The 14,771-nt window shown below is 45.3% G+C and overlaps 2 protein-coding genes across 2 annotated transcripts; both read left to right on the forward strand.

Annotated features, from left to right (window-relative positions):
* Nucleotides 1-417: 417 nt before the first annotated feature.
* Nucleotides 418-4,223, forward strand: LOC141932563 (lymphocyte antigen 6E-like). Its single transcript, XM_074846299.1, has 3 exons — nt 418-534; nt 3,041-3,160; nt 3,739-4,223. Exons 1-3 carry the CDS (start codon nt 477-479, stop codon nt 3,945-3,947), a joined length of 387 nt encoding a protein of 128 aa, XP_074702400.1. The 5' UTR covers nt 418-476; the 3' UTR covers nt 3,948-4,223.
* Nucleotides 4,224-7,809: 3,586 nt separating this feature from the next.
* Nucleotides 7,810-12,862, forward strand: LOC141915564 (lymphocyte antigen 6E-like). Its single transcript, XM_074817617.1, has 3 exons — nt 7,810-7,861; nt 11,888-12,007; nt 12,654-12,862. Exons 1-3 carry the CDS (start codon nt 7,810-7,812, stop codon nt 12,860-12,862), a joined length of 381 nt encoding a protein of 126 aa, XP_074673718.1.
* The last annotated feature ends 1,909 nt before the right edge of the window (nt 12,863-14,771 follow it).

A 14,771-nucleotide genomic window follows, 5' to 3' on the forward strand; every position in this document is an offset into this window, starting at 1 on the left:
AATCTTTTTTGCCTCCTCTCCCACTTCCCACAGATATGAAGCTCTCATATCATGGTAGAGAGAAATGACGGAGGATGCCAGGTGGTACCTACTATCTTCCAAGTGATGAGCCACCCTAGAGTGGCACAGCTGCCTCTGCTTTGCTCCAGGTTTCGCCATTCAGCCCAGTGGAGTAAGAAGAGACTCCCATGTTTGAATGAGATAAATCGTTCCCCAAATTAGCAATGCAGACATGGTCAGCGGGAGTAGGCCTTGGAAACAAAGATTGGATCTGAACGGGATGTAAAAAAAATTGTTATCTGGAGCCTCATAATAGGTTCCTACGCACAAACACACCCATCAGTGATCACATCTTATGTGCTGTCACTCCCCAAACCTCAAATTACTGTAATCAAAGGAAGTCAAAGTAAACGCGGTTCCAGTATAAAACCTTACTGTGGTGCATCACCCCACATTGTTCAGACTCTGAGGGCACAATGACCATGAAGGCTTTTCTGATTGTCCTGCTGGTGGCAGTCCTGTGTGCTGAGCAAGGTAAGGAGCTTTGGAAGCTGGGAGAGCCAGATGGAGAGGATGAAAATACCAGAAGAAAAAAATAAGGATAACACAGGGACAAGAAGGTTTGACAGCTTTTATTGCAATTGGTGAGGTCTTGGTAGCGCAGTTTTTCTTTGGCGGCAGCTGCGTCAAGCAATATTTGGTGTGGTTGAGTCTTAGCTTCTGGGTGAGTTCTGCCGAGGTATCTATAAACCAGAGAAGATGAGCTCACTGCTCTGGTTTCTTACACCCTCAAATATCAAGCTCCGACCACTCACGTCTGAAGATAAAGATGTGAACTGAAAAAGGCTAATAGGAATTAAGCTGGGGTCACAGTTTTGCCTTTGGTTTTATTTTGTTCCTGAATGAAACTTGAGTTGTTGATTATGGCTGGTATTGACACCGCATCTTCTGCCAGCGTTCCACTTTATTTCCTACAATGGCATTACAATTAAGAAACTAGGCTGCTGGCAGATATTTGAAAGCCTAACAGCTCTTTGCTCATGGGTTTGAAGAGATTTTTTAAATGTCTGGGAGTGTGTTTGTAATGGGATCCACAATGCTCTGTGCTTGTCCTCTTTCAAAGGAAGTGCAGATATAATCAGATAATTGTGCAGAAATATCCAGTTGAGAGACGTTGGCTCTGTGCATGTATTTGCAATCTCGAGGAGTACTGCAAGCCTTTTTGCACCGTTAAGGCTATTTCTGGCTGCATTCACAAAACTAGAGCTAATGGAGGGTGGAGGCCAGATGCAGGCAAGGTTTCATAACAGCTATAATGGTTTAAGCTGTTATTGTTTCCTGACTCGGAGGGATTTTCCTTGCATCAGTCAGTGAACACGAGTGCATTTCAGTTGCTTTCGCGCACATGCTGGGGTCTCGGCTCCATCTGCAGCAGGAAGTGGTTTGAACAACTTTGTGTGATTTGGCAGAAAAGCAGATCAGAGAACGCTACGAGGTCTGTAAAATGCGCTAACGCTTTCTAGGCAGCGTGTCTGGGAGTCCCCTGGTATGGTCTGCAAAAAGGCAGTAGCCCACAGCTCGGGTTGGGGAGCCTCCAGAGGAGAGGGGAAAGTTTAACTTATCCAAGCAATGGAGAAACAGCGAGTGCTGAATAGTCAGTTAAAGAGAAGTTAAAACCAGGATGTAACAAGGATTTTATCTGCTGTTATGGAGAACACCTGCGCTCGCAACATCTGGCACTAGAAAAAAGAGCAACTGGGTAGGTTTCAGAGCAAGACAGTCAGTCATATGCTGGCTCCAGAGCTGTACCCAAGGCACCTGAGCTCCCCACATCACAGAGGGGAGGCCTTTTCTTCTCCTACCTAGGGTAATTAGGGCCTAAAATGGCTTTTAATTCTCTTTTAGAACTGCTTCTGGATTTGTTTAACCAAGCATCATGTGTAGGTTCAACTTCAGAGATGAATTTGAATCAGCAGCTGGGCTTTGGAGAGTCCCTGGGAGGAGTATCCTTGTTACAAACAAGTTCAGATTCAATCAGAAGGGGCTCTTCTGTGCACAGATAAGAGCCTTCCTGGGTTGAGAAAGCCAGGAGGAACTGAACCAGGGAAATTTCAGCCTAAGAGAGGACCCTCCGTGATTTGCAATAGGTCGTCTTCAACTCTCCCCCACTGGTGACAATGGAGCAGGCTGTCCTGAGAGCAGCTTAACTGCCTCTGTCACCCCTGCTCAGACATGAGAAGCGTTTCACGGGACTATGAACAGGAGGGAAGCAGTTTCCTGCCAGTTGTGAATTCACCTCCAGGGAATGAGATGGCACGTGCCTGTGTTCCTAGCATGGCCAGCTGGCCAGCCTGGGAATTTGATCCAGTTTACTTCAGTTTTGTTCAGAAATACGTATCCTACCTCCTCTGGCTTTGTAATAGACTTGGCTTAGCCCTGCTAATAATATCACTGAGAACATGTTGTTCCAGGCGCTGATGGAAATAATCTCCCTATTGTCCAGAGCAACCTCTCCCAGGGAACTCCCTTTAACGTGGCTCTGTGCTCAGTAATTTAGCTCACAGGGGTGTCATAGGCTTTAATTAATTCATGTCTGTACAGTTTTTTGCAGATGCAGTCTGAAGATACTAAAACTAAGCTCTCACCTGAGAACAGTGACAGTTCATCGTCTCCTTGCCAGAGCTGTGCTAGACACAGCTGGGCATGTAGCGAGCACTGCTTTTGCAGGTTGGCTGTCAACCAGGCCAGTGTGGACCTGGAGAGAAAGAAAGGTCACCTGCGAGTGCTGCTCAGGCTGAAAAAAATGTGTTTTCGGGTTTAATCACCGAAAATCTCAAGTAAAGAAAGTTGTTTTGTTCTGTTTGTTTGCTTTTTCAGGTTCATTAATCAAAACCAACCTCTTATTTCACTTGTCATGAAAACTTGTTTTTAACATACTTTTCACCTTGTATTTTCCAAGAAGGGACATGGCTTTTGACACTTTCTTCCCAGGAGGGCATTGCTGGAAACCACTAACATGTGTCATATGCACTCTTTCCAGCTTCCTCGCTGTTTTGCTACACGTGCGACAACGAGCACTCCAACTGGAACTGTCTTAAAACCTACAAGTGTGAAGATCATGAGAAATACTGTATAACCACGTACAGCTCTGCTGGGTTTGGTGAGTACCAGCGATACTTCCAGGCGCTTTTTTTTTTTTTTTTTCCCCTCCAGAGAAACTGATGAGCAGTAGCTTTTTTAGAGCAGTAGTTGGTCTTGTTGGAAAGAATTGATCACTGAGGTTTATGGATCACAACACATAATGCGTGTGAATCCCTCAGCGGTGTTCTGTGATTCACCACCTGGGGTATGTTCCTCATCACCTTGTGGCAGGGCTGGTTGAAGCACACAGATTTTAAGGACCACAACCTCTTGCTTGATCTGAGGGCTTTGTGATGGAGAATGGAAAGGGATTGGATGTGAGTAAGGTGGTTTTAGAAACCAAAAATGCATTAGCAGTGATTTTTTGCCATCCTACATGAAGCATGGTGTGGGTTTCTACCAAGGACTTTCTAGTGTCATGCAGCTGATCCAGGTTGTGTGGACCCTCACCCAGCACTCATCCAATCCACCGATCGCTGTTATTGCTGCATTGCAAATTAAGCATAATGCAGTATACCTCCTCCTATCATCCTCTGGTCAGCTCTTGCAGGAGAATCTTAAATCACAGCTCTCCCTTCTTGTCTATTCTCCATCCAGGCAAGGACACAGGACACCGCATCACCAAGAAATGTTCTGTAGACTGTCCTGAGACGAACGTGAACTTCGGTACGGCGGCTTTTTCCACCAAATGCTGTGGTACCTCCCTGTGTAATTTCAGTGGTGCCAACAGTGTAAAAATCAGCTATGCTGTGATGTTCCTGGGAATTGTGGCCAGTTTGATCTGTGTCATCAGGGCAGGATTGTGATGAGGGGTGGGAGAAGATGTGACAACCCAAGAACCTACAAGATATTCCCCAACTGAGAAACCAACATCCTCTGTCAAGTGTCTCAAACAGGGTCTATGTCTACCCTGTTTTTTCCAATACACTGTTTCAGATCCCTTCCACAAAATGGCACGGCAGTGTAGTTCCTATTTTTTCCCCTGTATCATTTGTTGTTTTGTACTAATTTTCCCTGGGAAAGCTCTTTTGATAGCATGCGTGTGACAATTGTCAGACAAAATAAAGATTTATGTTATTCTAGAGTGTGTTTGCTATATCCACACTAAGATCAGCCTGAGAAAACAGCTCTGCCAGAAAGGTCTGTAGGCTGAATCTCTACTTCACATTGAATTCCTCTTTTTAGCACCTGGGAGTCTTCTCCTGGCTGCCTTTCTCAACTGACTCAGTTTCATCCAACAGCTCAGGACAGACACTCCATAAGGCCAGATGTTCTGCCTGATCACTCAGTGCTAACGAATGAAGGTGTCAATCTGGAAAGATCAAAGATGTTTGTGTTGTTCCCATTGCAAGCAACAACGAGAATTGTTTTGTAACTGCTAGCACACAGGACTGGGGATTTGCCAGGTATTGGCAGTGCTCTTGGCTCTGCTGAAAAGTTCTTGTGTGATCTCTGCAGGGTGGATGATTTCAGCTTTTAAAATAGGTAAAGGGCCCACACCAAGATGCTGGAGATGTCCAAGATGAGGACGGTGCTGCTGGAATCTGTCCTCATGGAAAGGGGAGCTCCATGCCTGCTTGGAGAACACGCTTCTGTCTGAGTGATTGCTCATGAGTTCCCTGCAAGGGACAGGGGAAACGGGCAGAAAGAGCCTGGCAGAGGCAATGGGTGTCTGATCCAGGTCTCTGCTCCTTCCCTTTCCTCTGTGGCTGCTGCATTTCCAGGCTTGGGGATGAAGGAGATGGGGTGGAGATTCCTCACAGCTCTTGGAGGAGTGGAGCTATAACTACGATGGGCAAAATACGTGCGCTCTTGGAGCTGGAGGGTGCGTAATGCCTGGGTGAGCAGTTTGTAAGTGCAGTCCTGCATTTTGGGAGGGCTTATATGTAAGTGGTACCTGGGAAAAAGCCTTAACGTTTGCAGCCCAGCTGGATTTGAGGGGAGTCCTGCTCCACCAGCGCTCAAGACGGGCTGCAAAGCGTGTGTGTTTCTGTGCAACGGGGAGAAACCGCAGCACTGGCTGAAGGCTGTGAGCATGGGATTAGGTTTAGTCATCCCATAAAAATTAAATTTCTGGGCAAGGAGAGTGTTCTGGCATTTATTTAAATACGAGATGGGCTAACTGAAGAATGGTAGTGTTGTAGCATTTCTGTGTTGAGGGACCAACAGAAACTTGGTTTTTTGCACTTCTTTTTAACCATGTTTCCCATCACTTTTCCTGTATGTGAATCCTAATAATTTCTGAAGTGATTCTCAAAGCTTTTGGCCAACCTGAAAATCCACATTTAGTAAAAACATCTGAATTTCACAGTTACTTTCAAATTTCATCTTTTCTTTCATGAAAACTACATGTTTTCACAAAAATAAATTGTTTGCCCTTCTCACATGACAATTTCAACCAGGTTTAGAACACGATGAGCAAAATGCTCTCCTTCCTTCTCCACTCAGCAACTGTGTCAAGGGAAATAAATCTTTCCATCCCATCCTCCACTCCCAATTAAATCCCCTGTTACTCCTTCCAAAATCTTACTGAAGTTCATAGCTTCCAAATACTTGTAAACTGTGATATTATCTTCCTGCTTTGCCTCGGTCCCTCCAGTGTGTTAATCATCTGTGTCCTTTCTACCCCCATGGGTTCCTTTCAATCTATCTCACCTGGCACTGGCGAGGGATGAAGATAACATTAATATCAGGGGGACATATGGGACCAGTTGGAAGAGTGCAGGACCATCTAATGGAAAATCTCGACTGTCAGAAAACCTGCAATAACTCCTTTAAGAAATACAGCCTTGCCATCTCAAAATCTCAGCAGCTTGCAGGAGACAAGAGATATTTTAGTTTTTGCTTGGATGAGACTACAAGGGAGGGGGAAAAAAAAAAAAAGTGCCTGGCTGAGCTGCTATTTCTGTACCTGTTAATGGATGCTGTTGGCTGAAATAAATCTGAATGTGGGCTGCCTCTGCAGCGCAACATACAAGCTGCAGAATGGCATCGCCTTGTGACTAGAGCCCCCTTTTCTGCTATTACCTCAGATAGTCAGCAATAAAAGTTGATTTACCAATAAAGACTCATGAAATCTCTTCTGGACTGGGGAAAATAAAATATTTCACAAGGAAGAGAGTGTTGCACTGCCTGGCATGGAGGGTGCCAGCTTCTTGTTTCCTCCTGCCTGGTGCCTTACAAAGGCATTGGCCTTATGAAGCCAAACAACGCCCCTCCTTTGAGCTTTCTTGGTTAATTGCCACCTCTGTTCCAACTGAGTTTCATTCTCTACCTATTGAGAAAGCAGAAATTTCCTCACCTTAGTCATGCAGGTCTCCATACTAACAATATTTATATGTCCAATTTAGAGGTGTTGGAAAGACTTACATCACCTCAAGAACAAGGCATGCCTTTTCAGTGAGATAATGACTGTAGGTGGGTCATATTGGAAGCTCAAATATTTAATGGGAGATGGAAATCTGAGCAACTTTGAGACTAAGAAAAAAGGGAACTAAAACAGATGGAGAGCAGCAAGGGGCAGAGCTGCTGGCAGAGGCTTGGGGCACGAAGGTTGCTCCTGCAGCTCGGAGTGTCATGTAAAAGGGCTCCAGCTGACCATTGCTGGGACTGTGCCTCCATCCCCACGACTAGATGGCAGAGAGACAATGGTGGGAGGAAAAAGCAACAGCAATCAGAAGAAGATGGGAAAGATTCTGATTTTATACAGGGAGATAGGATGAAACATGATAAAAAAAAGGAGGAATAAAGAGCGCCATATGGAAATCCAGTGGAGTACTCCTATTTGGCATTTCACATAATCTTGGCGGGCTATAATTTTTTTTTTTCTGAAGACTTAATGAGTTGAGATCCTTGATCAGGCAATCTCTCATTCTCCATGCTTTAACTGGTTTGTTTTTTTCTCCCTGACATTTATTTTTTATAATTTGTGAAAAAAAAAAAAATCACAGCTTGTTTAATGTGATGGGAGTGGGTGTTATTTCTATTTTTTAATTTAAGTGGTCATTTTCACTGCCCAATGGAATTTATTTTCTAATAAGATAGCATTTTCCCTCATATAAAATATCCAATTTTTTGAAACATTTATGATTTTGAACTGCTGTCTTAAAAAGGCCCACAGAAAATTATGTCTGGTCCCCTATGAAATGCAGTGAAAAGATACTGCTCTTCTGATCTAGCTGCATTGACAATCCTGGGAGACATTTTGTAGAAGTTTCAATCCCAATTTCAATTTTAAATTCAATCAGTTTCCATATGCACTAAAACAGTACGTGAGGACAGGATTTTTAAGGATGCAGCCTCCTCTGAGACCCAGGCTGGCCCGGAAAGGAGAACGTTCCTCTTCTCACATGGACACTATTTTGTTTTTGTGTTTGGCTTTTACTCCACTTAACCAGAATTAGAAATTGTTGCATAATTAACACCAGATGAACAAGCTGTATTGTGAAACAACTAAGGAAAAGAAGTGGGGGGAGAACATGACACCTGTTTAGATTTCCAACAAAGCATACTTCCACATGCAAGCATTGACACGTTACACTCAATTATCCACCATCTGACACAGCAACCCTATAGTTATTATCCTAGCATCAAAGCAAACACTGCAGGGGTATAAAACCTGCCCTGGGAGAGTCCTGCTTGTTTTGAAAGCTGCAAGACCTATAAAGGATGAAGACTTCTCTTCTTGTCGTGCTGGTCATTGCCCTGTGCACAGAGAGTGGTGAGTCTCCAAGGATTGCTTTGCGCTAGCGAGACCCCCAGAGGTGGGGCACATCTTTGATATTACAGGATGACAAGGGGATTTTGCAGCATGAACCGTAAAGCTGAAGGCTCACTAGGCTCTAGACAATATTCCAGTCCTCAGGACAAGAAGCCAGGGGATGTATCCCCACCAGAAGTTGGAATATGCTGAGGAGCTGAAGTAGGGGATGAGATACCCACCTCACCTGACTCGTGCAGTCCCAGCCCAGCCCTTGGAGTGGCTCAGCGTAGACAGCTGAGAGCCCTTGGTGCAGCTCCCTCAGAAGGGGGGGTTAGCTGAGGGATATACAGAGCTGGGCAGGGAGAGGGCAATATGTGCAATAAAGCTGCAGATTTGACATAAAACTAACTACAGCCTGATTTTTATTTTTTTTTCACTTGCTTGCTTATTGGTTGCAATTACAAATCATCATTACCTAAATTGGTAGAGCCGGTCATGCCACGAGAAGATGTAATTCTGGCTCCCATCTCCTTCTTGCAGCTTGTTGCTTTGAGGTGCAACTTTGCCGATGTTGATCCCAGGTCTGAGATGGAGACGCAGAGTCCCATTCTCATCCTCGTTTTTTTGTGAACCTGCACTTTAACTTTGCCTGGTTGGGCTCTGCCAAGGACAGCTGCCTGTGCCCCTGGGAGCTGACCCCTTGCACAGGGGCAGGCTGTGGGTCAGGCAAGAAACAGGGGGTGCAGCCCTGAATATCCCTCTGACTATTCCAGGGGAATAGTTGATCCCCTCAGCTCAGAGGGGGCTTTTGCCTTATTGCAAACTGAATTTTTCTCAGGCTCTGCTGTAGGGTTTTACCTGCAAATTACTGGCCATTCTGGTCCTGGTCCAGCAGAGCACTTAGGCTCACACTTAATTTGAGGCTGTAAGTGTTCTTACTGTGGGACTTCACAGGCTTTAAACTTGGCATGTGCTAAACCATTGTGCTTAATGGAGTTGGGAAAGTTGAGGGCAATAAAAGGATTCTTTTTGCAGCTTATCAACTGTAATCACATATTTTTACAAAGATCACATAATGAGACAGCAAACTTATCAAAGGAGTCAGTGAAAATTAACACATACACAGCACCACTTTGCTGTGCAAACTAGCCAGAAGGCTAGTTGCTGTTCTAATTAATCCTGAACCTGACTGATTTTAAGGGTGTAAATCCTGCATCTGTGGGCACTTGTTAATGCTTTACATGTGTAAGTTGTTTATCTGGGTGGCTTGATGTTCACATGAAAATCTTCCTTAAGGAATATTCTTTTTCAGTTAGAGCAGAGGTCTTGCGGGGTGCAGACAGGAGACCTCCAAAGGCAGCCTGGTTGAACCCCAGGTTTGCATCCTGAGTGGGGCACACTGTTTCTTTCCCCACTCAGCCCTCATTGCAACAGATACCGCAACAGATGCAATAAAATCAGAAATGTTTTTCAGTAGCATGAGCAGAATTGTCCTACCTGACTTCAGTGTCTTAACTGAGCCACCAGGTTAGGAGCCCATATGCCTCCAAAGTCCTCTATAGTAAATTGTGAGCGAGAGAGAAATCTCCTGAGCACAGAGGGAGGTTGGCAAAATCACCCCTGAAGGGTGCTTGCCCCCTCTCCTGGCTAGAAGGGTCCCAGGGCAACTGGACTCTGAAATTAGCAGCTTTGGGAGGTTGAAACGGGACTTGGGCATGCACCAAGCTCTACTGTTTCCTTCATAGATTCATGAAGTTACTCTTGGAATGGGCTTGATTAAAGAAGCTGTATTAATTAAGGAATAAAATGAGCTACATGTCTGGAAAACCCAGTTTGGGGACTTTGCTCTAGTGTATAGTTATTCTGGGAGGAAAGGGTGGTTCCCAGTGGGGTGGAGCAGAAAGGTACCTGTATGGGCTTTGCACAAGAAAAGAGAATGAAGCCACACCACTTTGTGTGCAGATGTTCTAAAGGAGGGTCCCAGACCTGAAAAAAAAAAAAAAAAAAAATTTAGCTTGCAGTGCCAGGACAATACTGAATGCAAGAGCCAGGCAGGACAGCTGAGAGGTTCTTGGAGATAGAAATGACCAAGGTAGGAAGCAAATTGCAATAGTTTTGGTGTCAAGTCAGAGCGAGCCAGGTGCCAGGTCTGAGGCTTTTGAAATCATAAGGGTGTCAGGCATGGGAAGAGAAGGAGATGGGATGTGAGTCACTGCAAGCCCAATTGCCTGGCCTCTGTGTCCTCTGCTAACTGCTCTTCAGTGAGAGACCACAGAGGGAGAGTAGGAACTGTGAGGAACAGACTACAAGAGGAAAGTGAAGGTCTGTGCTGGGTGGCCATGGAAAGGGTGAAGGGGCTGCCAACTGGAGTGGGGAAATAAGACAGCTTCCACAGAGACAGAGAAGGATGAATAGTGCCCTAAAAGGCATTTTTGTGGCTTCCTATGAAATACAGTGACCCTGATCACCTGGGGTCACGGTCTGACCTGAGGCCAGGTCTGGGCTAGTAGGACACTAAAGAGCAGAGGGTCTGTTTGGGCCAGATGAGCTTATCTAAGGTCAAACAAGGGCAGCAGTGAGGTTAGGACAGTGCTGGTAAAGGCACTAACAACGGCAAAGAAGCTCAGGCAAGGGAGAAGAAGAGCGAGGCAGATGAAGAGCAAGCTAGGCAAAGCTAAAGGACAGTGCTCGTACAAGGATAAAATGGGTATTAACTGGCCATGGGTAGCCTGGAAATGAGATGAACGAGTCTAATCTCCAGTGGGTGACATTACTGCAGGAGTGTTTGCTCCAGATAAACAGACGAGTAGGAAATTCCCCTTATCGTTCAAAGAAACCTTCCCCAATGATCTCTTTGCTATGAATGACTGCTTTAGCTTCCTTGAGTGCACGCTGTTTTCATTCATTCGTATTAGCACAGCGCCTTGCAGATGCACAGTGTTACAGATGTACGCAGTTTGTAGTGTTAGACAGTCATCACCCACAGATGGCTGTAAAAAGGAATCTGCTGCAACCAAGGGGGTGGTTTGCTGAGCCCTGTCTTCTACAGGAGAAGCTCTCCTGACATGAGAGAGCTCTGAAAATGAACCAGCCAAATGCAAGCATTCATCTTCCCAGCAAACACTGAGAAGTAGATCTTGGTCACTTGTCCCTCATTTGAGCAAACAGATGGAGAGGGACTCTTTATCGGGAAGAATAGTGATAGGACAAGGGTAATAGTTTTAAACTGAAAGAGGGTAGACTTAGAGTAGATATAAAGAAGAAATTCTTCCCTGTGAGGGTGGTGAGGCCCTGGCACAGGTTGCCCAGAGAAGCTGTGGCTGCCCCCTCCCTGGAAGGGTTCAAGGCCACGTTGGACGGGGCTTTGGGCAACCTGGGCTAGTGGAAGGTGGCCCTGCCTGGGGCAGGGGCGTTGGGACTAGATGAACTTTAAGTCCCTTCCAACCAAAACCATTCTATGATGCTATGAAAATATTCATGTCTAGTATGGCCAGGGGGGTTACTCCCTTTTTGTATTAAAAATTTTTTAAAAATAATTCACTGTTGGCCTGTGTACTCTGAGAAAGGATGCGTAGGCCAGGACTCTTCAGATGACTTGAAGATGTGAAAAAGCGTGGACAGGAATCCAGTGGTCTCTTTCCATAGAAGGACTAGTGGCTGGCAATGAAGGCTTCGAGGAGCCAGGCTGAAAAGAAAGCAAAAGAGCTTCATGCTGCCAGTGGTAGTAGATTGGAGCACTCTTTTCAAAAGCACACTGGGGATGATAGATGTTTAAATGGATTCAAGGGAGACTCAAGTAAGTATCCAGAAGGAAGATTTCTTGGGGGTTAGTACATGAGCACACCACATCAGTGTCAGGAATCTGAGCTTAAAGGAATTTGAGTCCAGGAGAGTCGCTGGGGCCAAGTTTCACACACCCAGGAGGTTGTCTGCCTGTGGCTGCTGGGCTTGACAGATCCTCCATCTGGACCAGCACCATCAGTTTTGTCCTCCTACGGATATTTTTAGAGGTGATTGATGAGTGTTGTGTGCTTTTTTTTGCAGCGTTCTCCTTGATGTGCTTCACATGCCAAGATGCATCTTCCAATATGCATTGTCTCAGTACAACCACATGCTCTGAGCACGAGAAGTACTGTCTCACAACCTACTCTACCAGGGGATTTGGTAAGTGTGAAGCTTTTCTAAGGCTCTGATGACAAGATGGGGTTCAGGTTAGGATGACTGCAGAGCCTCCTCCCACCAGGAGGTGTGGTGGAAGAATTAATGAGGATCAGAGAAGACAGAGAGCATATCTTGCAGCAGGTGGGAACTCAGCATAGTCTGTCTCTGTTGCAATATATGGTAACAATACTGCACTGCTGATTAAACACAGGAAAGAGAGACGTTGGAATAGAGAGTATTTCTCTGCACAAACCCCTTGTCTCATCTCCAAGCTCAAATATATGCTCATGACGTGGTGGAGTCAGAAAGGGCCAGGTACTGTGGAAGGAGCAATCCCAAGGCATGGTGACGATGATGTCTTGCAATCTTGCACTGTAGAAATGCGTTAGATCTCCTTGCCCTAGTTCGCAGCCAGGTGGCCCTGAAAACAGCAGAGGAGTCGTAAGGCCTGGAGATGGTCTCCAGGGGTCACATATACACAAATAATGATGCAGTGTGACAAAGCCCAAGGGAAAACCAACAGCATTAAGTACAGAACAATGTGTTCCCCACTGGATATTGCACAGCCAGTCTGTCATCGAAGCTTGTAAAAAATATACAAGATAAAAACCCCAACTTTTCTTCCTGTTTTCTCTCTCTCCCACTTCAGGCGACAACCGTAACCAGCGTATTACCAAGAAATGTTCTGCGTTTTGCCCAACAATTGACCTGAATATTGGCATAGCTGGTGTTGCTACCAGCTGCTGTGAGACTTCCTTGTGTAACATCAGTGGTGCCAGCAGTGTGAAAACCAGCTACACCATGATAGCTCTGGGTGTCTTGGCCAGTCTCGCCTGCATCCTCCATCTGGGTTTTTAAAGGGGCTTGTGGGGGAAAGGAGCTGCTTGGCCTTGCCTTCAAGGGGTCAAACTTCCATCTGTACAGTGTGAATGCTGCCCTGTTTCTCCCACCTAGAAGGTCACATCCCATCAGCAAATATTTTTGCTCTTTCCGTGCTCTGATGACAATGCACAAGAGCACAGCCCTACCTCAAAATGGTCTTTGGAAGAGAAAGGCACAGTGTGGAGCCCTACACATGAAGAAGGGCACCATATAGTCACCATCTCTCCTACTATTGGCCTTTATAACTCCATGAATTTTTTTCCCCTTCATTTTGTCCCTGCCATTCTCTTGAGCCATTTTTCCCTTTACAACATTTTCTGCCCTGTATCATTTTGGTCTGAGGAAGCCTTTAATACTATAGTTGTTAAATAGAAACTGGGCACAATAAAGTCTTGTTTTATTCTATTGTGTGACTGTGTGATATGGTACATTGGGCGTGGCAGCTGGATGCATCCATGTTAGCAGCAACAAAAGCAGAGGCGTTAGTCTGCAAGTCCAATTGAAATAATGCTGAATTATATTACAATTGCTTTGCAGTCACTTCAGGAAGCCTTTCCCCAGATTTTATTTTTATTTTCTGCATTGGCAAAAGTGTCATTTTTGTGACTCCATTTCAGAGTAAACTGTACTCTATTTAACTTGCTTTCAGTTTCTCTTCTGGGTCAGCTACCTGAAAAGAAACGGCTGTTGAGCTCTTCAGCAGGCAAACAGAGGGGACAAGGCAGGACCCAACGTGAAAGGATCTTGAGCATTAAGTTTTCTTTAAACTGATTTAAGACCTTCCAGTGGAAATTGCTTTATAAGCATTACGGATTATTTTGAAAAGGGAGAGAAGTATCTTGCATGGTGCTTAAAGGAAAATCATCAAAAAAGACAGATGGTTTCTACTGTGTGTCTGCTGGAGTCTGGAAATTTCAGCTTCATCTATAACAAAATATTAGCTTTGAAAATAAATCTTTTATGTTTGCTAGTCAAGTTTCCTATCATGCTTAAAATTGAAGGAACGCATTCCCCTGCACTGACCTTGCTTGTGGATAGTTTTAGGAATGAGAGATTCGCTCACTCAAACCCTTCTGAAGCGAGTCACCGGAGGCTGAAATGCTTTCTCCTGAGCTGAAGAAGCTCTCCACCAGGATTACCCCAAAGAAGATCTCCCAGGGTAATTAGTTAGGTGCAGCTCACCCAGCTGGTTTTCTCTCTGTAGACTCATTGCACAGGGAGAGAAGCTATACACTTTGCTCACTCTGTTGGGTATTTGCCGAGAGCAGAGGAACAGCAACACTCAGAAACAGCCGGATCTTTAGAACAGGTTTGCAAAGGAAATGTGGTCTCATGACTCCAGCTCTCCCCAACCTGCTCCTACCCCTTCCCGTCCACTCTTCCTCCATCCATATCCAACCCCCAGCTATGGACTCCTTGTCTGTTTTCTCTCCCAGCCTTCCTTGTTGTCTTCTTCATCCAATCTTAGTCTGGGCTTTACCTCCAACTTCTATTTTCTTGCTAGAGCCTCAGCCGATTTTTTTCTCCTCAGTGCAAATACAAGGTTGGCCAAGGATGCTCTGTCTCTAGCCATGAGACTCTCTGTTGTCCCCACGGTTTCTATTGCACTGCCACCCCCCAACTGAGCTGGCTTCAGTCTTCTGTCCAACCTACTCTTTTCAGCTTTCTTCCCCTTCTGCCAGATTTGGAGATACTCAAGTGGCACACACATCTGAACACCTCGAATGTTCCAAGAACTGTTCTGTGGCCTTGGATGGCCATACTCTGCCCCACACCCAGGGGCAGGTGGTAACAACTGAACTATTTGAAGGAGTCTTCAGCCTTTGCTATCTACAGGTTTAGGATTTCTTAGGGACAATGCTGCTTGGCACAGGCAAAGGCCAAG

Source organism: Strix aluco, chromosome 1, assembly GCF_031877795.1.
Source record: "Strix aluco isolate bStrAlu1 chromosome 1, bStrAlu1.hap1, whole genome shotgun sequence".
NCBI lineage: Eukaryota > Metazoa > Chordata > Aves > Strigiformes > Strigidae > Strix > Strix aluco.